We start from the raw sequence: 21382 nt of genomic DNA, 5'->3' as shown, positions 1-21382 counted from the left end.
GGATGAGGATGAGGATGAGGATGAGGATGAGGATGAGGATGAGGATGAGGATGAGGATGAGGATGAGGGTGAGGGTGAGGGTGAGGGTGAGGATGGTGAGGGTGAGGATGAGAGTAAGGGTGAGATTGAGGATGAGGATGATGATGAGGGTGAGGATGAGGGTTAGGATGAGGATGAGGCTGAGAATGAGGGTGAGAATGGTGAGGGTGAGGATGAGGATAAGGATGAGAATGAGGGTGAAGGTGAGGAGAGGGATGAGGATGAGGGTAAGGATGGTGAGGGTGAGGGTAAGGATGAGAGTAAGGGTGAGAATGAGGATGAAGTGAAGTTGGGGATGAGGATGAGGATGAGGATGAGGATGAGGATGAGGATGAGGATGAGGATGAGGATGAGGATGAGGATGAGGATGAGGATGGGACCCCGTGGAGCCATGGGTGAGGAGTGGCAGCGATGTGAGCTTCGCCTGAGTTTGCTCCTCCTGAACAACACCACTGCTTCCAGATTGGCAGCTGCTCCAGCACATTCATTTTGTAGAAAGGCATCCCTAAATGGGAAGGGAATAATTTATACCGACATAAAGCACCTTTATTTGGATATAACTATCTGCATTAAGGAGGTTGGATTGCTCTTACCGTATCAGTATGGTGTAGTTGAAGCTCTATTACTCGTATATAAGCTGTTGCTGGCTCTGCTCCTGATTTATTTTCCTAGCAGAGCTAGGCTGGGTGTGTCTAGATTCATGTTGTGTTGATATCAGAAAATCAACGTTTCTTTCGTAATCCAAGGTACGTGATGTAAATCAACAGGGCTCCAGGGAAGGCAGGGGCATTTTATCAGTGTAAAACGAGAGGAGAAGTGAGCCCAAGGGGGGGATTTGCCAGGGAACGCGCTTTTATCATTTTACGACCTGTTGATTTTACTTTTCTAACAATTACTCCGAGGTAGGAAACGGGGGAGAGGGGGGGAAAAAGTAGAGCTGGGCCAAAGATGAAAGGGAAGTGGGAGATTGAGGCTGCGTGGTTGGAATGGGCAGAGCAGAAACCCCCCCCCCTCTTATCCCACCCCTCTGCTCTCTGTGCACACACCGAGGTCTCAGGGGAGAAGTTGTTCTTCGTGTGAAACACGGCCCTGCAGTTACAGGAGAGAAACCAAGGAACAATGAAAACCCTCAGGGAAATCATTTAATATTTCCAGCCTTCTCACATGGCTTCTTGACACTCGGGTCTGCGGAGGGGAAAAACTGATTTATGCCGTCAGTCGTTAGACAATGTGGAGGTGAGGTCAGGCACGGGCATTCCTCATCTCTTCCCCGGCGCTCAGAGATCCCCTGGGCAAGGTGGAATCAAAGCATTTCAAATGGTAGAGGTCACGAGAGTGACACGGTAAGAGGTAAAGGAGCACAGCCTCCTGCCTCCTACAGAATGGCTGACACCTATACATCTTCATATTGCCATTGTTTCCGCTTGAAGAATTGCGTGCCGTTCGTTTGACTTCTTTTTTTTTTCTTTCTTCCCCAACCCTCCTCTCTCCTTAAATCCTCTCCATTTTCCACCGTGATCTATAGGGACCGTTTGTGTCAAGGCTGACGATGACGTGGGATGGAATTGTGATAGGAGTCAAAGGCTGAAGCCACGAGATGGGCTGCAGCCAACAGGTGTCTGCCTGCTCTTTGTGCCGCCTTGGCGAGGCTGTAGACATTAAAATCCCGTCTGCCTGCAGGGAGTTGTCCTATGTTGGTTCATAGCAGCACCTGCATGCTGGGGACACCAGGTGAGAGGGATTTCTGGACTTGAACCCGACACGTAGAGCTCCACTGCTTTGATTTTAGCTCAGCACACGGGCAGACAGAGGAGAAACGTCTCCAAATCCTCCCCAGCTGTGTGTGGTCACCTATAGGGTGCAGCTCTGTGCTCAGCCAGCGCATCCCATCCCACAGCGGGCTCCTGGTGTCCCCTGACAAACATGGGATCAGGATTTTGTGCACTGGAGGAGCACCACGTCCTGGCTAGAAGTCTTCTTCTACCACTATTCTACTGTCCTCATGTCATGATTGTACTTAGGGTGGTGAGCCACTGATCCAGAAAAGCTGTGGATGCTCCATCCCTGGAGGTGCCCAAGGCCAGGCTGGATGGGACCAGCCTGCTCTGGTGGGGTGCACACAGCCCACAGCAGGATGGGCTCTAAGATCCTTTCCAACCCAAGCCATTCCACGATTCTCTCGTTGGCACGAGCGCCATGGATCATCCCCACAGCTCCCGTTGAACCCAGCGGTGTTTTTGTGTCAGCAATGCAGTCAGGATGGAGGTGGGATGCAGCGAGCAGACGACGTGTTATTGCATCCCTGCAGCTCCCATCCCAGCAACCCTGGAGCCCTCTTGAAAGGCACTGCGGGGCACAGGAGCGCGACAGACGGTCGCATGCTGAGCACAGCCAACCCCATTGCCCTGGGACAGCCTCAGATAACGGGTTTAGGTTTCCAAGGTGGTGGGGTAACATCAGCGAGAAGCAAATATTTGGCCAAATGCACCCTGAGGTAAGCTGGTATCCGGTGTAACCACACAGCATGCCCATATGTTATTACTTATCCATCAGCCTCTTTGAGTAACGACGTACAGAGCCGGGGCGAGAGTTGGCTTTTGTCAAGCATATATTTCAGCAGCGTTTAAATAAACTCATCGAGCTGCACGTCTCGTGAACTTTCCTATTCCATCTGTCTGCGCCGAGCCACCCGTGGAAAGAAATGGATGAGGCCTTCAAACCTTCTCCAGTGCCCGGAAAATGAGGCAGTCCAGTTAACAATAAATGGTGGCCAATTGGGGCACACATGAGCGGTCTGGTGAGGAAGAAAAGAAAGTTGAGCTTAATGAAGTCCCTGCGCCCGCGTCCCCGTGCGTGGACAGGAAAGGACGGGTGGTTTATAACTGTTTATTGGAGTTAATGGTAATAAATTCCTCACTTGTGATGCATTAACTTTAATGTTTTCATTACGTGATGATTTAGGTTTTCCCTTTTCACGTTGTAAATCATGTTGTCCCGGTAGCACAGCAGGTCGAATGTCTGACATAATGTTATGTTTGGGGGAGAGAAATAACAGGGGAATGAGTTACATAGGTTATATATTTATGTATCTAATATGCTGCATTTTTCTGCGCGTGTGGTTTGGGGGGGAGTTTGGGGTTGGGTTTTTTGTTTGTTTGTTTTTGAAGGACTTTAAGAAACTGCATCCTGGTGAAGCCCATGGATGGGTGGATGGACAGACCCAACCGAGAGCAAATCTGCAAGTTGCTGCTGCAGAGCCCTACGAAGGGATGGTTTCCATGGCAACTCCCCAAATGCTCTTGGTGCTGAGGGTTTTTTTTTTCCCTCCCTCTTTGCTGAGTGCAAGCCCTTGGCTAATGAGCTGTGCAAATAGATATTGAGATTTAGTGTTTTTTATTTTGCAATTATAGACTTAGCGATTTGGAAGGAAACTTTTGGGCCAAAGGCTCTCTGCCTCCTCTTTGAATTCCCTTTTTTTTTCTTTTTTCTTTTCTTTTTCCCCTCTATTCCCTTGGCAAAGTTGGTTCGACTTCAAACTCGATGTCGAATTTTCCAGACCAAATAAAAAACAACTGCTGAAGTTGGAAGGTTTTTTCCACCCTCCTGGGCCCGACCTGCAGTCAGCTCTCTGCCATCGCCCGTCTCTTCTCTTGTTTGCTTATCAATCATACAAACCACATTCATGGACTCCCCTGGAAAAACAGCAGTGTACCCAACATTCACTTGGCACCTCACAACGGTCCATCTGTACGCCTCTATTTATTTCTGTTTGGTCATTAGATGTGATCCAATAAGAGCTTTAGGGACAGCGTCGTTAATTGGGCACCATTCAACCTCAGGTGAGAAGTGCTGTTTTCTTGAGTCCTTTCCATGGATTTTGTGTTCACTCCTGGCTGTCAGCACTTGTCAAAGCCCCCACAGCTGCTGGGGACTGCTTAATGTTGGTTCTTGCCTTCAATACTGCTCTGTGTTGCTGCTACAAGAGGACATTGAGCAGCGCCCAGTGGGGGTCTGTCCAAAGGAAGCACTGGGATTTCAGCTTTCCGAGGAGCTCTCTGGGCAACCCTGGGATTCCTTGGGGCAGTGTTGGGCTGCTGAGCTTGGGAGCCCCTCCTGACATCATCATTTCATCAATTCATCATTTCCTCTCGATTATTTCCATTGATTTCTGACTGCCTCCTGCTTGCTGATTACCTTTCAGTCTTGGCAGTTATCCTGGGGTGGATGCCTACACTCTGAGCTTTGCCTACAAGCCTCTTATGAGAAGTCAAGCCAAAGCCCAACTAGATCTTCTCCACCACCCCTTACCTTTTTCTTCATCTGCTTTCTTATTTTCCTGCTCAATACAACAAAATCCGTCTGGCACCAGCTCTACTTCTGGCAATCATTTAATCCCCCATTTTCTTTGAACCAGTTGCTCATTTCATTCCCATCCATACAAATGATGCTCGCTTCTGTAGGGTTGAAATTCCCACTGGACCAAACCTCTGCACACCACCACTCAGCCCTGGCCATCATGGGCCCGTTGGCCATGGCTTCAGTCGCCGGTGGGACTTGCAAAACCCTTCAGCTCTCTTTGAAGGCGACAGGAGGGGTTGTTTGTCTGTTTCTGATTCTTTTTATCCTCATTAGCTCCAATGGAAAAAAAAGACTGCAGCCACCACTGGGAGCTTTGGGAAATCACAGCCGATTGTGCTCTGGGTTTGCAATGTATTTGGGTGTTCCCATTGAAGTCCCCTGGAGGAGAATCTGCTCTTGGCACGTCTGAGCTTGGTGAATAAGCCAGAGGATTGGGAATTAGCTGCAAGCCTCCGTGCTCCATCCCTTTGAACGCTCAGTTAATGTGACAGTGTGGGCACGAGCGCAGCCCCCAGGCTGGTTTGGCTGCAGCTGCTGTGACATTTGGTGCAGCTGGTGTGCATGACTCAGAGAGCAGAGGGCTGAGTGCTGGAACACAGAGGGCTTTGAGGACATGGTGAGGACGGGCTGGAACGGTCACGATGCTCAGCGGGCATCCCAGTGTTCCTCTGCTCCTTCTGCTGGGCTGGGTGGGCTGGGGAAGGAATAGAGATGGAAGGGACCTTCGTGCCCACGGAAATGCAGGAGCTGCCAAGAGGGGCCGTGTGTCAGGGAGGGCACAGCTGGTTCTCTGCGATGGATTTCAGGCTTTTTCTTTTCTCTCTGTCTTGATAAATGGTGGGTGGCTCTTTGTGGTTGGAAGAGATGAGCGGGCCATGGGGCAGTGAGCTCGGGTTTACCTGTGAGCTGTGTGCCCTGAGGTGGAGGATCTAACGAGGCCACCCAAGCAAATGGACCCTCAGTCTGAGAGGGCTGCGGTCCCACCTGGCCCCCCCCCTGGTTTTCCAAGTGTCCATTAGGACAGTTTAAAGACATAAAACCCCAGGGATGGTCTTTGCAGGTTAATTCAGCCATTTGTTGCTAGCAGAAGCCATCTGGATTGCTATTATGGGGCAGCTGGGGGTGCAGGGAGGGACAGGGACACCCCCACGGCTCCCACCTCCCCTAGATTTAATCCTCCTGGCTCTGCACTGCCAGGGCTGCATCAGAGAGGCTGTGCTGTTCGTGTCATGTTCTGTACAACTTCACATTGCCAGAGCCTCGTGCAATCTAATCAGCCCTCGCAAGCCCTCCCTAATTGTATTTGCTTGTCTGAGCAGCCACTGAGTATTTAAGAAGGAGAGTGCCTCCGTTTGCTCTGATTCTCCTGTTGGGAAGCAGCAGCGCCGTGTCTTTTGCTGGATCCTGGCAGAGTTTTGGGACGATGCTGCTGAGACGCTGAGCAAATCCAAGCTGCAGTTAGAGGGCCGCCAGCTCCCAAACCTGGGGCACCAATACTTGGGATCTGCCCACCAGCAAAATCCGAGCTCAAAGCAGGGCAGGGCTGTGGGGCTGCAGCACGACGAGCAGGCGGCGATTTCTTTCAGTCTTGGGGAGCGGGGGCAGAGGGAAGCCGCATGCTGATAATGTACTGAAAGTAAATGAAATTAAACAAGCGAAGCAGCACTGGCAGCTCCTGCTTTCCCCCCCTGGGTAATTCAATTCGAGCTCTCGCGCTGATGGGATCTCGCCAGGGCTGCCTCTGTCACCCCGCTGGGGCCTGGAATCTTAACGTCTAAATAAAAGTTTCACTCAAGCATTTTTTATGCTCCTGCCAGCGGGATCGGCGAGCTGGCGTTGGGCACATTAATGTAATATTCATACTCGCAGGGTCTCCCTGTGCACCCGGCAGCACCGTCCCATTTTCATAATTATAAATGTCCCATAAAATGACATTCAGATTTGCATTAGCTGAAGGGGTCGAGGCTCGGGTTGGAGAAGGAAATGTGCTTTTTCTGCCAGTCGGGAGCGTCGTGCTGCTGTATGGAAAAGGCTGGGAAGGTTTGCTCCCTGCATGGCTGCTTTTCCCCACCTCGGTGGAGGGATGCCAGCCCAGCACCTGGGGACACAGCAGGTGATATCAGGCCCTGCTGGCACCTCTGTGGGGCCCTTTGGGGTTGGTCACCAAGGTCCAATTTGGGGACGTGGCAAGTGCTGTTATTCTGCACTGCCACCTTAGGAACAACCTCCTGCTTCTTAATGCAGCCCTGAGAGAGAATTTAGGTCCTTTTTGACACCCGTGTTTGTTTTCCTTGTAAGAAACATAAGAGTATTTGTATGAAGGTCTGGATTTCCCTCCTGCTCTCAGCTCCCTGTCCACCTGTGTCCTGGGCAGAGGGCTGAGCCCCAAACCCACTTGTAATGTGTGCCATCAGTGTGAGTCCCTCGGAGAGAGGAGGGATGGAGCTTGCAGGGAGCACTGAGGTGGGCAAGCTGCCTCTTTGGAGGACCCCTATGGGCAGTGTGCTATCTACTAAGGGTGTGCACAGTTGGAAGGTCTTGGAGGGATCTGTTCCTCTCTGTGCACATGGGTTGCATGGCATGGACTGGAAATGACCAGGCTTTGCTTTGATGCTTGCAGGAATGGAGGAAATCACAACGAGGCCTGTTGAAGACACAGGAAATATTCTGAAGCAAGGATATCTGGAGAAGAGATCCAGAGGTGAGGCCTGAGGAGTGCATCAAGGCTGGGGGGGCTCCACTTGGGCTGGCTTTTGTTCTGTCTGATGAGGTGAAGGAAGGTGGTGAGTGAGATGGTGGGGGAAGGCTTTGGGTGGATGAGCTGCTGTGGTTCACAGCCATCCTGAAGAGCTCAGCACACTCAGGTCATCACCAAGAATGCAAAAAATGTCAGATGAAGAACAAGCAGGAAAATATCTCTTTATTTGCAGCGGCTTCAGGAGCCACAAGCAGACATTCAGACCTTTCTTAATGTACCAGATGCAAAGGGAGAGCACAGCCCTTCTTTATGCTCCTCCATAGATCCTCAAGCTGCACAAAGATTAAAACCCAGAATCTGGATTAAGCAGAGGCTTCGTCCTCTGAGGCAAAACGTGCCATCCTAACCAGCCATACCTAATGAGGATAAAGCCCTGCTGAAGAGAAGCTGGTTCGTAGCATCACACACGTTAACGAGCTGAGAGAAGTGAGGCAGCCTCAGGTTTATCTTGATTTTACTGACTCTTGTGAAAGACACAAATTATTTCCCCAGATTTCGGCTTGATCTGTTTGCTGCATGACAGGTGGGATGGGGTGAGAACAACCCCTTTCTTCCTTGTGCTCATAAGTTGAGCTGTGTCACTGGTCCTGTGCATGCAGTAGCTTGCTCCAATTACAGAGAAAAAGACCTTGAAGCTCAATTAGGAATGTTTCACCTAAAGCTGTGTTCTTTCCTGCTAAGTCTGCCTTGCTCTCCTTGCTTTAGTTGAGGTTTTGCACCTAAACTTGCTTGCCTGAATTTTGTTGGGAAACAGAAATCTTTTCCCACCCCATTTGTGTGAGATCCTTGTTCAGCAGAAGAACAGCAATGAATGTATTTATTCCTGTGTTGTGTTTTTCCTTTCTAGACCACAGCTTTTTCGGGTCGGAGTGGCAGAAGAGGTGGTGTGTCCTCCACAGAAAGACCTTTTACTACTATGCCAATGAGAAAAGTAAGTGGTGAGGCACCCGCCTCCATTCCCCAAACTGTGGGCAGTGGCTGAAGGTGTGGATAAGGCTGGGAAAGGGGATATAAGAGCTTCGACCACAGGGCAGGCCGATACCTGGCAAGAAAAGAGCACAGGCTGTGGTCCATTTCCTTCCCTGCAGCTTCAGGAATTGATTTGGCTGAAGAAACCTGGATTCAGACATTCATTCAGAGCACAGCAGTGCCTGGAAACGTCCTCCTTTGGGAAAGGGTGGCTTTGAGGGCATGTGGTCCCCAGGAGCCCCCCGGGGCGCTCGATCCCAAAGGCAAATGAGGCAATTAGTGTAAAAAGGAGCAAACGTGCCCTCAGTGTTCATCTCTGATAAAACCGAGATGTGGGCTGCAGTTTCCAAAAGCACTGAAGGGACCTGGATGTCATCTCAGCTTCCTCCTGCTGAACCCCCACTTTCTTTTCTTCTGCATAAGACAAAGAAGAGGATGGCTGTAACTCCCTATCAAGAAAAAACATACAGGCTCTTGTAGAAAAGCCTATCTCAGCTTGCTTTTTATTTCCAGTCCCCCAACGTCTTTGTAGGAAGGGAGCAAGACAAGAGAAAGACAGGGACAGAGCTGCATGTAAATAAAGTGACACACCAAGCTTTCCATTAGCCATCAGCTGGGCTTCAGCCCCCTAAGTGGCTGTATATAACCCACACGTCAGTGTGTATAAATATTTTGCAGTCGTGCTCCATCAGGTACATACAAACAGACAGCTAATATCTCCAGCACAATGAGATATATGGCCTGCCTTCCTCTGTTCCACCCATCCAGCATCGTGGCCTGTTAACTGCTTGCAAAATACACACATACATCCTTGGTTTGCAATGGCCACTCTGCATCAAACTCCAGCAGCTTATGGGGATGGAGCTGAATCTTCTCTGCCTTTTTCCACCTCCTTTGAGGATGCTGGGTGCTGTTTGCAAAGGGTTGCAGATGAGCTCGAATGCAAGAGCTGACACAGCATTGTTCTGGTGGGAGATGGACAGCTGTCAGCTCCCAAACGGTCTCCAGAAGGCAACAGAGTAAAGCAAACCTCTTCCTGATGGACTGAATGTTTTTCACAGGGCTGGGCTTCATCCACATAAAAAAGTTAAGGGCAGCTGCCCGAATCACACTCCCACACTTACTCAAGAAGATTCATAAGGAAATAATGAGCTGGCTATCCAGCTGGGGTAAATAAACGTGCCTCAAACGATGGCAGTGATGTTCTCTCTCTCCAGCCTGGCTGCTGGGGCCGTGTGTGTGCATCTACAGCATCCATAGGCCAATCCTCCCAGGCCCCACTAAGCATTTCTTCCTGCACACCGACCCACTAATTCCTTACCAGCACAAGAGCCGTTGCTATCATATTTCCCCAAGTACACAGTGGTCTTTGCTTCATTACAAGCAGCTCATCTCATACAACCCCGTGACCCTGGCAACCTTTCAGTGGCGGCTCGCCGTCTCTGGAGGCTTAAAATTGCATCCTCTTTACTGTGTCTTTATGAAGATTTTATAATGTTCTCTTTAGATTTCCAGGGGGGGGGGGGGGGAAAGATGCTTAGATTTGCTCCCAGTGCTACATGATAGAGCTCAGTTTCCCAGCATGGGCAACAAACATCTGCCCCACACACGAGGGTTTGATAAAAGATGTAAACTCCAGAATTCTTAATTTCTCTTCTCCCAGGCAAGCAACCTAAAGGCACCTTCTCCATTGAGCATTATACCGCCCGGCTGGCTTTCCATCTCCGCAAAGACTCACGCAGAAGATGCTGTTTTCAATTAGTCTGCCCTGGGAAACGCACCTATGAGGTAGGAGCTGGGGGAAGAAGAGGAGCCTTGGTGTTGTTTGATCTCAGCTTGGGAGCTCATGGTGCCAGATCCAAGGCACTGGGTGGACCTGCAGGGTTGGGGAGGCTGTGAACCTGCAAACGTCAGTCTCCAGTTCAACAAAACAAGAATCATAGGATGGCCTGGGTTCAAAAAGGACCATGATAATAATAATAACAAGCTCTGCAGAAGGTGCTGGTGCTTCTCCATCTCATCCAGTCACCTCCACATGGACCTGCAGGTGACCCTGGGCTCTCTTTGTGCTCGAAGGGCAGAAGGGTTCAATGAGAACACTGGGTTTGGAAAAGCCCGTTTTTAAATAAGCTCTTCAGAGCCTTGCTGAATTTAAACTTCCCATCTGTTGAGCCTGGTGCAATGAAAAACGTGGTCCAATGCACAGCTCCTCCCAGGGATTCAGGGAGACTTTGGAATCTAGAGCCTCGGTTCACAGTCAGTGCTGTATATTCAATAGGGATTGTGGTTTTCATCTGAATTCTTGTAATGAATTAGGCTTGACAGCCTTCCTTTGGGATAGTCTAGCTTTGCTCTGCTTCTGCTTCCCTGTTTGGAATAGGGAGATAAAGAAGTGAAATGGCTTCCCCACAGCCCCCAGGACAGACAATGGCAGATCCAAGCACTCAATCCCTTATTTTAGTTCCAAATCTTCCTCCTCTTCGTGCATTCAAGAAACAGCACGGTAACAGGTGAACCTCTCTCCAGTTCACAGCCCCAAGTCCAGCAGAGGCTGAAGATTGGGTGGATCAGATCCAGTTCCTCCTGAAGGGTGAGTCTGATAGCTTGGCCCAAGCCAACCCCAATCACTGGGGCAAATCCCTGCAGCCCTTAAGCCAAGTCCCTGCAGGATCCTGTTTATCCCCAAGGCCCTGCTGGGGTCACAGCAGAGCTCAGAGGAGGATCAGGAGCCCTCCTTTCTCCACCTCTGCTGCTAAGCTGTGCAGTCAGCGAGGGGACAGAGCCCTCTCTGCAAGGTGCACAGTGAGCACCAAGTACAGCAGCTCAATCTTTCTTGCTTGATTTCAGCTCACTGCAAATTCCAGCGTGCAGCTGGGCAAAGTCTGCTCTTTTCCACCATCTTTGCTCTCTCCCAGCAGATCTGAGCTCCCTCACTATCCCATACGATGAGGAGGAGGAAGAGCTCTACAATGACGTGGGGAGTTCTGACTCCATGACCACAGCATCTCACAACACTACCCTGAATCAAGATGACGGGATGGAAGAAGATGACATCTATGAGGTTTTTCCAGGTAAGCAACAAAATGATGAGGTTAAAACCCAAGCCGTGCCCTAACTTTAACCCGGCAAACATGGCAGGAGACCTTGGCCAACAAACACGTCGTGATGGGAATGAACATCTCAGGCTCTGCTGAGTTTAATAGGCCTATAACTCAAAGGAGCAGCTCGGTTTCTTTGTTCAGACTGGCTGATGGACTACAAGAACAAACCCCTTCTGCTCTGGCGAGATGGGGATTTTGTAAATTCAAGTGAGGCAGCTCCTACTGGGCTGTGTTACCTGGAGAATCAGAGTTAGATGATGAAAATGCTCCCTTCTGGGCATGCAGTCATGGCTGTAACATGATTACTAGGCTTCCAAGAGATGATAAAATAACTGCATTAAAGACCAGCGCTTGCTCGCTAGCAGCGCAGGAGGCCTGGAGGCAGCAGGGCTGTGGCTGCTGTGAGAGAAGCCAGGAGCAATCTCCTTGGCACAGAAAAGGCCGGAGAGGGGTGACATGATCTGCAACATTTCTCACTGGTGCAGCAGAAATCACAGTGCAACATGCCCTAGGGCTTGGTCAGGGGGTCACCTGAGCCTGATCCAAACACACGCTGCTCTGCCTCTGTGCCGAGGTTGGCGCTGCCCAACACTGTACCCCCATCCCTCTAAGGTGAGGTTGCTCTCTGTCTGCATTTAGAGGTGCAAAATGGGTTATTTATTCTTATTTCTTCTTGTTTCTTTGTATTTGTAACTATTAAAAAAAAAAAAATAAATGTACCAGGAAGTATGCTGGTGCACAAGGAGGAAATCTCTGCTTGGCAAGTGGCATCCAGGCAGCTGCAGGGAGCAGAGCAGGGGCTCCTGGGCTGCCAGCACAACCCCAGGCAGCCTCAGCTCCTGTCTACCTTCATCTTTCCTTCCCAACCTTTTCCTTCTCCGCTTACATCATCAGCTCTTTGGGCTGCAGTTCTCTCTTCCTCACCTGCAGTGATTCCTGCACTCAGCAGGAGCCTCTGCTCTGCAGTTCCAGGTGCATGTGAAACCCGAAGGGGTTCAGCATCCCTTGCTGCTGTGGCAGCTGCATCCAGCTCCTCGCCGCCCTACGGCTGCCAGCAGCAGCTACAGAGCAGATATCAGATGTGAGATTTGTTCCAAATGGGGCTGATGGTGATCCTGGCATGAGCCTGCATTGTGCTGACCTGGGTACGGATCCTTCTGTTGCCCCTGCTCTGAGATGCAGAGTGCATCAAGAGCTGCAAATTTGCCGTGGGTGTTATTTGTGCCCTTTAAATGCGCTCAAATGCCCGCCTGTATTGCAGGGCTTTGGAGACTCCAGCTTTTGAGACAAGGGGCAGAAGACCCTTGAAAGGTGCCCACATCCCATGGCCATTTCCTAACCCTCCTGCAGCCTTCCTGGGCTCCCTTCTGCTTGGCCTAAGGCATGGGGAATGCAGGGGGATTTCTGCCCCAATTCCCAGTGCTCAGCCCCTTGAGGGTGAAAGCACAGAGATGATGAGCAGGAGCAGGAATGAGGCAGTGAGGAACCAGGCACAGAATGCAAACAGTTGGTCGGAGCAATCCGCTCCCCCCAGGTACATCCCCATTGCACCTCTCACCCCCCAGAAATATGGGAGAGGGTCCCCATCCAAGCTGGGGGCTCCTCTGGGCCCGACCCCCTCCCTCGTGTCCTGAGTGCAATAGAGAGATAGAGAGGGAAAAAAAGGGAAGGGGGGAAATGAAGAGATAATTTCCTCAGCAAGTCATCGTCGTTAATGAAGTTTTACAAAAACAGATACAACCAAGGAAAAATAAAATTTCACAGGTGATAAATTTTTCCAATTTCCCTGGCAGAATTCGATAGGATTGTTAAATTAAGAGTGAAGGTGTCTGTTAGGAAGCAACGAGCAGTGATGGGTAATTTTATAGAGTGGAAAATTGAATCAAATTGCTACATTAAAACACAGCTCCTCTGAGAATGTGCCCAACGCCCAGGCTGCTCCGGCACAGCAGTGGGGCACACGGTGCAATGGCCACGCACAGGGATGGGATGGGGTCTGCCAGGGGGGTCCCAGACCCCAGGGTGGCTGCCCCATAGGGATGGGCTGCCCTGGTAAATGCATTCCCCAGGGATGGTGTGGTTGAGGCTGTGGTGCTCTGCACAAGGAGGTGGGATAGTGAGAAGCGATGCAGACCCCAGGAGATGCATTTTTTCAGCCATTCCCTCTGATTTGCCGTGGTAAAATCAAGATATTGACCAAAATCAAACATCCAGGTTCTGAAAAGGCAGCAGTTTACCTTTGTGGATGTGATTCAGACGAGCACCTGGCTGCACGAGGCTGAAGGGCTGCCACATGCAGGGGAACTTGTTGCATCCCCACAGCCACCTTCGCTGCATGCACAGAGCAAAATCTGCACGGATGGTGGCTGGAGCCCAGACACAGATCTGTGCAGATGCAGCTCAGCAGCATGCCAGGCTCTGCGCCTTCACCAGGGCCATCCATCCTCACCATGTTTTGCTGAGACATCCCAGGCAAATCTCCTTCCTTCCCCCCTCCAAGCCTCCATCCATCACTGCCTTGCAGCCCACCAGCGCAGGGCAGCAGCTGTGGGGCTGAGCATAGCCTGGGGGCTTCCTCTGAGCACCTTTTGCAGATGGCACAGAGCAGTAATCACCGTGGCAAGGTGGAAAGAAGGGGAAACTGAGGCACAGAGGTCTGAATGCATCACCGACTCCTCTGAGCTGCAAAGATCTCAGCTGCCAGGAGGGTGATACAAACGAGGGCTGTGTGGCTTCATTTCTGCTTGAGACTTGTCCCATCCCATCAAATACGGGGAAAAAAAAACCTGTGCAGGACACGGTGCCACCGCCACAGTGTTGGCAGACTTTGTATGGTGTTGCTCATGGAAATGCAGAGGTATTTCCACCACGCTTTGCCCTTTTCCTGCTGCCAGCTTCCCAAGGAGAGTTGTGTGTATGTGTGGGGTGGATGCACAGAGGGCTCTGGGGAAGGGGTTTCCTGAGGACAGCTCAGCTCCAGGGCTGAGGAAGCATGTGCAGAGATGGGATGGAAGGTGGGGGACACCCAGCAGAGCTGCAATGTCAGCTCCCCAAAACATGGTCCCATCCCATGGGGGTGCAGCAGCAGCACCCACGCTGGGGGCTCGATTTGGGGCTTTCATGGCACAAGGCTCAGTGGGGCTGACTCCATGCCAGGAGTGGATCAGGGGGCTGTTGGTTAAAGCATAAAGGAATCCAGATGTGAGGGCTGGGGAGCGTGCATGGGAAAAGGTGGAGGCAGAGCGGCGGTGCGGATGCATTTACATCCTCCTTTACAAATGCAAAGAGCAGGCCAAAGCCACTTTCAATAATTTATTTAAAAATCAATGCTAACGAGGTTCTGTCTCGTCAGTGGCCGAGTTTTACAATAAAGTCTGATTTATTTAGAAAAGATCTTCGGTGCCGCTTCCCATCTAATGGGGGAGCAGCGGCGGTGACCCTCCAACATGGGATCCAATTTGTGACTCACAGCGGAGCTCTGACCCGGTTTGCATTGATCAGAGCTGCGTGGGGGGAGACAGAGGGGCCACATCCCCACCAGGTGCCACAGGGAAGCGCTGCTTCTGAGCCACGTGGGATCAGCAGAGTGCCCAGTGCTGGCTCGCTTATGTCTTATTTAAACCTATTTGCACATGGACCCGTGTTTCTGACAGTTGCCATTCCCCAGCGCATCCCCACAGGCCCCCAGCTCACACTTCACCTTTCCAGCAGTATCACTTCTCTTTATTTTCTGCCCCCTTTCCCCATCCTGCACAGCTGTGCCGGTGGCTGCCTGGGTTCCTTTTTCTCCTCTCTGATTTCTGCTTCTGTTCACCATCCTCCCATGTGTTTCTGCCCTGGCATTTCTCCTCTCTGTCTCGTTTTCCCCAGGCTGCAGGCGCTGAACAGGAAAGCATCTCTTCCTATCGGGCACTTGGCAAAGTGCTGCTGAAATTTATGAGGCTATAATAAGTGATTTGTTTTTACCAGTGTTAACAACAATTCATATTTGGATGCAACACGTTTTAAAATATTATCCGCGACTTCCTCCCTCCCACTCTCCACAATTAAGCCAGGAATTTATTATTCTGACAGTCGGATGCTCTCCGCAGCCCAAGCCTGCGGGTTTGGTGCAGTGCTAGCAATGGCCTGGCACTGTTCTGTTGCACTCACAGCTCTCCCTGTGGCTTCTCTGCTCTGTTTTCCCCTTCCAGAGAAGGACCCCAATGTTCCTGAGGACAGCGAGGACGATGGCAGAGGGCAGCACCGCGGTAAGAGCCCACCCCACATTGGCCAGCTCTATGGATGTCCCAATGGAGGCAAGCAGGGGATGTGGAGGTGCGGGTGCTGGTGGAGGAGCACACATCGAGAGGAGGTGGGGCAGACATGACAGGAGATGAGGAAGGACGTGAGTCAGGGCTCAGAGGAAGCCGGCTGTGGGCACGGGAAGCCGGCCGGACGCTCAGCACCACTGCCGGAACCAACACCGCCCAGAGCAGGCAGCCCCAAGAGCCTCTCAGAGCTTCACAGGTTCCACCCCCCTGCTTTTTCCTTAGGGATCTGCACCATGGGATGGGAGCGGAAGGTCTGTTTCCTCCCCGGTCCCACCTGCTTCACTTTCCATCACCGCTTCCATCCTGGCACAGGAAAGCAGTGCTCGTGGGTTGGGCTGGGACCTTCCTGCCTTGCATACTGCTGGCCCAGCCCGGCGGGGGCCCTGAAGGGACACGCATAGCCTGGAGATGCTCAGCCAGGGGGTGGCAAATGTGCTGGCACTCACAGCATGGAGCCGTTGGGTCGCAGGGAGCAGAGGGGCTCATCGGACAGCAGGTGCCTGGGTTGGCTTCACACGTGGTGGGGCATTCTTGGAAGCACACAGACACCCCAAGCACTGCTGGGTTACTCCCCCAGAGGGGCTCTCAGCTGTCCTGCAGCCCCATGCCCAGCTTCCCAGTGTTCCCATCTCAATGCAGGGTTGAGTCCTTGCTCTCTGCAGACAACGAAGCAAACCAGCGAGCCCTGTGCCCTCACACTGCTTGTTTCCCACCTACCCCCACCCCCAGCACGATGACTTATTCAGCCACTGGAGCATGTGGCCGTGACAGCAGCGCCCAGAGCTTGGAAAAACGACCTCCTCATCTTTATAAACTGCACCACCATCGTCACACCTGCATCCCTGGGGACTCCTGGGCACGGGCTGAGGAAAGCAGAAGGAGCTGGGACATGCACTGCAAGCACACATTTGTCTTCACCTTCCACAGCACTCCCAGCATCTCAGAGAGGAGCTGCCTTGGTTCCCTTGCAGGAGCAGCGTGCTGGAGGGTTGGGGGTGACCCAAGGGCACCCTGATGGTGCTGGCTCCACCTATCCCAGCTCTGCACACTTTTTAATGCCCTGCTTGTACTTGTTAGCATCCTCCTGACATCTGTGATTTTTGTTAAGCGTCATGGCCGGTTTCATTATTAGTGTGGTCATGATTGCTTTGGGTCCTGTGTCTGTTTCTATGCTAAATAACACGTGAGGCTCCTGCCTCTGAAATGCTGGGCTCCATTTCAAGAGCAAAAAGTTCTCACAGCTCCAGGAGTCCCAGCCCCTGTGCCTTCAGCCTGGGATGTTTGTGCTGTGATCCAACTGGACGAAGGGTGAGGGGATGACAGCAGCCCTTGAGCACAGAACTGGGCTGGCAGCATACAGCCAAAGTGCCCGATGAGCATTTGGAGAATGGAAAACTATTATTTGTCATTTCTAAGAACAGCAAAGATGCCACAAAACCGAACCAGCCCAGCAAATCCAACCAGGAGCTGCGGGTTGCTCCAGCCAAGATGCCTGTTTGCACAGCTCAGGCTGCTCGGTCCCTTCCTGCCTTCTATGCCTGACGAGCTGCTGCTGCCACGCAGCCTGACCCATCAAATACAGAGAGCAGAACTCCTATCCTCAGAAAAACAGAAGAGCCCCGAAGCTTGTCTCCTGCAATGAGCATGGCGGGAGGTTTCACCTAGCAGAGAAAGCCACCGAGCTGCAGACAGTTGTCATCAGGCTTCAGCATCAACAGGCTGCCAAAGCCACGAGCCCAAAGCAGAGGGGTTGGGGCAGGAGCTTCTCCCCCAGCCCTGCTTGGGGCTCCTCGGGCTGCGGAAGGCAGTGACGTTTGTTGTCACATTTGGCTGATTTCCTTCGTGACCCCGAGGCCCATAAACGTGGGAGGAGGCACTCGCCCCACTTACATCAGTGTAAATCAGTCACACTCACGTCGTGTCTCTGCCCTGAACGCAGGTTCAGATCTGCAGGCAGGGCACCTGGGACAGCTGCTGTCCCATTGGGACCCCGCAGAGTGACATCTTCCCTTTCCTGGCCTTATGTCCGAGTGCTGACATGGATCGGGACCCCCCTCACTGCACACCACCTTAATTTGAACACGATATTCTCAACAGCTTGCACAAACATCTCGCTTTTGAAACTGTGGCTCAACGCAGAGCCGCGCTGCGCTCTCATCACCAGGCATTTTCATGCAATGCAATTAATGCTGACCTTTGGAAGGAGGTGCTGGAGCGAAGGCTGAGACCTTTTCCTGGACCAGTGGACATCACTGGAGTAAATAAGCAGTCCTGCTTCACAGGACCGCTCACAGCAGCACCAGCCTGCATGACGTTCTCTGCATCACGGTGCTGCAGTGACCTTTGGTGGCACTTACACCATTTTCTGCCTGCTGCAGAGCTGCTGCCTGCTTCGTCCTGCTCTGTGCCCCAGGACTTCCTCTGCCTCCAGTTCATAACCTCTGCTTCCTGCACTTTGCACAAGCTTAAATAACTCAGTAGCTCCTTCTCCTTCTATTCCCTTCACAATCTTTTCCTCACCACTGTGTGCTCCCCCTTTAATACTTTCCAAAGGATGCAGACCTACTTTTTTTTTTTTCCTTCTTTTTTTTTTTTTTTCCCCAGCCTTTCTATTTAAGTTCCCCAAGTCCCTGAGTCATTCCAGTCTCTCCCTGCTGCACCATTATCCATCTCTGTAATGTCCTTTTTCATATTTAGGTGATCAAATCCGGGCACAGCACTCCAGATGCACCCTTATCACTCGGTCCCTTATACCATATTAGAAACATTTCCTCCAACATGTGCTCGATATTTTCTATTTATGCTTTCTGGGCTCGGTTCAGGCAGAGCAGCACAGTGCATTGGTGCAACGCCGGTGCTCAAATCCCCCCCCCTGCACAGTGTGGTTTTATTGGGTTTAATTATTCACAGGGGCCTCATCACGGAGGTGCCCGTGTTGTGACATCTGGATTTCCCCCCCTCCTCCACCCCCACATCGGTGCTGCACCACCAGGAAATGTCCTGCATGTCTGAATGGTCATTTTGTGTGCTTGGAAGCCAGGAATGTGATTTTGGGGTGTGTTTATGACGCTGCCATGGATCTGTTGGATGTGTTGGGATGAATCCCTTCCCCAGCCTGCAAAGTAGGGCAGCATCTCCAGGTGCGTGGTGTTGGCTGGTCTGGTCCCATTGCACAGTGAGATGCTCTCTGCCCCTTTCCAGGGACCCACTTTTCACATTGGCTGTGGTCTCTGGGCCTGCATTGGATGGGAAATGCTGTTCTGAAATGGCAAAGATGGAAATGTTTCCTTCTGGAAATGCTGCTGCTCCATTTTCCATCCGACCCACACGGACATTTATCCAAGGGCAGTCCCCAGCCTTGGCATGCAGTTTGCTGACAGTTTCACCAACACAAACCCATGACTCCCAGCACAGAAAACCATTTTGCCTCCTTCCAGAAAGGAGAAAACAAGACTTTGCTGGTTCATAATGCCCCTTCCAGCCTGCGGTCCACAGCCGATGAAAAGACTGAGGCCACTGTGCAAAATGGCACCAACACCTCCTTGTCTTCCCCCCACATACCGACTGATTCCAGCTCCTACCCTCAGACCCCCACACCCTGACCCCAATATTTCCCCAGTTACCCCCCATCCCCCTGACCTTTCCTTTGCTCTGCAGGAAGGGATTTTGCCAATTACTACCAGGGCGTGTGGGACTGCAGCGGTGAGCACCCCAACGAGCTCTCCTTCCACCGCGGGGACCTCATCTACATCCTGAGCAAGGTAGGGCCCTGCAGCCCAACGGAGCTGCTGGGGAGCTGGGGGGGGGAGCAGAGAAAATCAAAGCATGGGGATACGTCCTAATTAACAGAGCAGGCAGTGGAATGTTGGGGTCTAGCTCCCACATGCACATAGCAATGGGTCCCCAACCCTGTGAGTTCCCCCCTCCCCGCAGCCAGTTCGTGTCCCCGCCGTCACCCCTTCTTGCCTGCGGCCCTCACCGCCTTCTACGTTCACGTGTGGCATCAGAAATGCCCCAAAGCAAGATTTTCTTCACGGTAATGGAGCCTGTGCGTGCTGTTGCTCGGGTATTACAGGGGTAATTGAGTTGCTCAGCCGGGTGTGAGCACAGCTCTCTCCAGCAGACACGCGCAGGTGAATACATCAAGTGGTTGCAAGAGCAGGGCAGGGAGCTGTGCTGTGCTGTGACCCTTCCAGCCCCGTGTATCCCTGCAGGGCTCCCAGCTGCTCCCAACCGGACTGCAGTGGCCCTGGCTGGGATGGCTGCACTGTGTGAGTGGCACTGAACCGGAGGGGGGGGGGGGGTTCACTCACCCACCCCCATGTACCCACATGGTTGATGTTGGACCCGTGGTTCTGAAGCCCTGCTCAGCCCCACGAAGGCAGCTGCATCTTTGGCAGCAGCAGAGCACGGCTTTTATTCTCGTCTTTTTCTGGAAGGCTGAGAATTTCCCATCTGTGGATCTCAAAGCGCTTTTTACGGCTGCATTTACTGCCTCTGCCCCCCCTGCTGCTTTACAGCAGCAAGATGAGCCTGCCATGCTCCAGGCCTGAACCCACAGCCCGGGCTCATCCCTCCATCTCTAGGCTTACAGCAGCAGCAGCAGCTGGCCGACGTCCCACATCCCCATGCAGTGCCCGGATTGGGGCACAGTGCTGCCCTGCCAGCGCAGGGACACAGCTTGGAGGCTCAGCGGGGTTCTCTCTCTCTTCAGTGCCTCCAGATTGTGACTCTTGTGCTGGCTTCCTCACACGTAACCGATGGGTCCTGAGAGCTTTCCCCCCGTAAATTACTTTGTGCGACGGATGCTCGCGGCCGCGGCAGAACCGAAGTGATGGGGGGGGGTGGGGGGAGGAATGCAGGGAGAGGCGAGCGGGGGGGAAAGGTGTTTGAAAAGCCTGTTCACTCAGCTGCATTTTAATTTCCTTTTCAATCTTGTCCCAATTAATTTCGCAGAATTAATCTCACAGAAGCAAACTCGGCAGCGTCGAGGCTGCAGTTTTGAGCGGTGCGGTCGCTCTGTCTGAACATGAAATAGTAGCTAATATAAAAATCCATCTGGTGTGTTTGAAACACATGCCGGCTGCTGCTCGGGTCCTGTCTGACATTTCCAGCAGCAACAGCGGGGAAAAGTGATTTGGGGGTTAGTGGACATCAGTAGCTGGCAGGGATTCAGCAGCAGGGCGTGGGGTGGGCAGGGGGGGCTGCAGCATGCTGGGCAGGGATGGGTTTGTCCCCAGGACAATTGCTTGGAGCCATTCCTCACCTGGGCACCTGGGTGAGTGCATGGTTCAGGGTGTGCAGGGCTTATGGCTGCAGGGTCTCTCCTTGCCGTGTGTCCCAGGTCCCTGTGCAGAGCCATGCAATGCAGACAGCACGGTCCCACGGGTGCAGGGCGCCGGGCTGTTGGGTGCTATGGACACAGGAGCATCCCTCAGGTGCTGGCTCCCTCACTACAGCTGGCACCTGAGGGATGCGGGTCCCCTCTCTATTCACCCCCCTGGTGCCACCAGGTTTGTTAAAGCATTGAGGATGGATACAGAGCCCGTCACCCCATCGCATAGAGACCCCAAAATGCTGCCGCCCACCCGGTGTGTGTGTATGGGGATGGGGGGGGGGGGGGAGACTGACAGCCACGGGGAGGGGGAAGCCATCATCCCAGCAGAACACCGTGTCCTTTCCCACAGCCCCAATCCCCGGTCCCTCGGCTGAGTGATTTGTACGTTATGATAATTATCCGAATGCAGCGAGACTTCCTATTTTAAGTGGGCTTAGTTGGATGTGACAAGCAGGCCATAAAAGCGGATAAGTTAATTCTCTCAATTGCTTTCAGTGAAGGCGGG

At 52.3% G+C, this 21382-nt stretch overlaps 1 protein-coding gene across 2 annotated transcripts in view; it reads left to right on the top strand.

Moving 5' to 3' along the window:
• The window catches only part of SKAP1 (src kinase associated phosphoprotein 1), a 114230-nt gene extending 93705 nt beyond the window's left edge, over positions 1 to 20525 (top strand). The window contains exons 5-12 of one of the 2 annotated variants that reach the window (XM_042886938.1): positions 7019 to 7099; positions 8004 to 8087; positions 9789 to 9913; positions 10652 to 10715; positions 11044 to 11196; positions 15420 to 15476; positions 19197 to 19300; positions 20496 to 20525. In XM_042886938.1, coding sequence (XP_042742872.1) covers positions 7019 to 7099; positions 8004 to 8087; positions 9789 to 9913; positions 10652 to 10715; positions 11044 to 11196; positions 15420 to 15476; positions 19197 to 19300; positions 20496 to 20501 — 674 coding nt within the window. In that variant the 3' untranslated portion in view covers positions 20502 to 20525. The remainder of the gene's footprint in view (positions 1 to 7018; positions 7100 to 8003; positions 8088 to 9788; positions 9914 to 10651; positions 10716 to 11043; positions 11197 to 15419; positions 15477 to 19196; positions 19301 to 20495) is intronic. The other variant, XM_042886939.1, reaches the window with a different exon arrangement.
• Positions 20526 to 21382: the final 857 nt, after the last annotated feature.

This window comes from Lagopus leucura, unplaced genomic scaffold (genome assembly GCF_019238085.1).
Source record: "Lagopus leucura isolate 7727_CA_CO unplaced genomic scaffold, USGS_WTPT01 Super-Scaffold_100066, whole genome shotgun sequence".
Classification (NCBI taxonomy): Eukaryota; Metazoa; Chordata; class Aves; order Galliformes; family Phasianidae; genus Lagopus; species Lagopus leucura.
The sequence above is the reverse complement of the archived record's forward strand: the minus strand, read 5'-3'. Positions and strand labels throughout refer to the sequence as shown.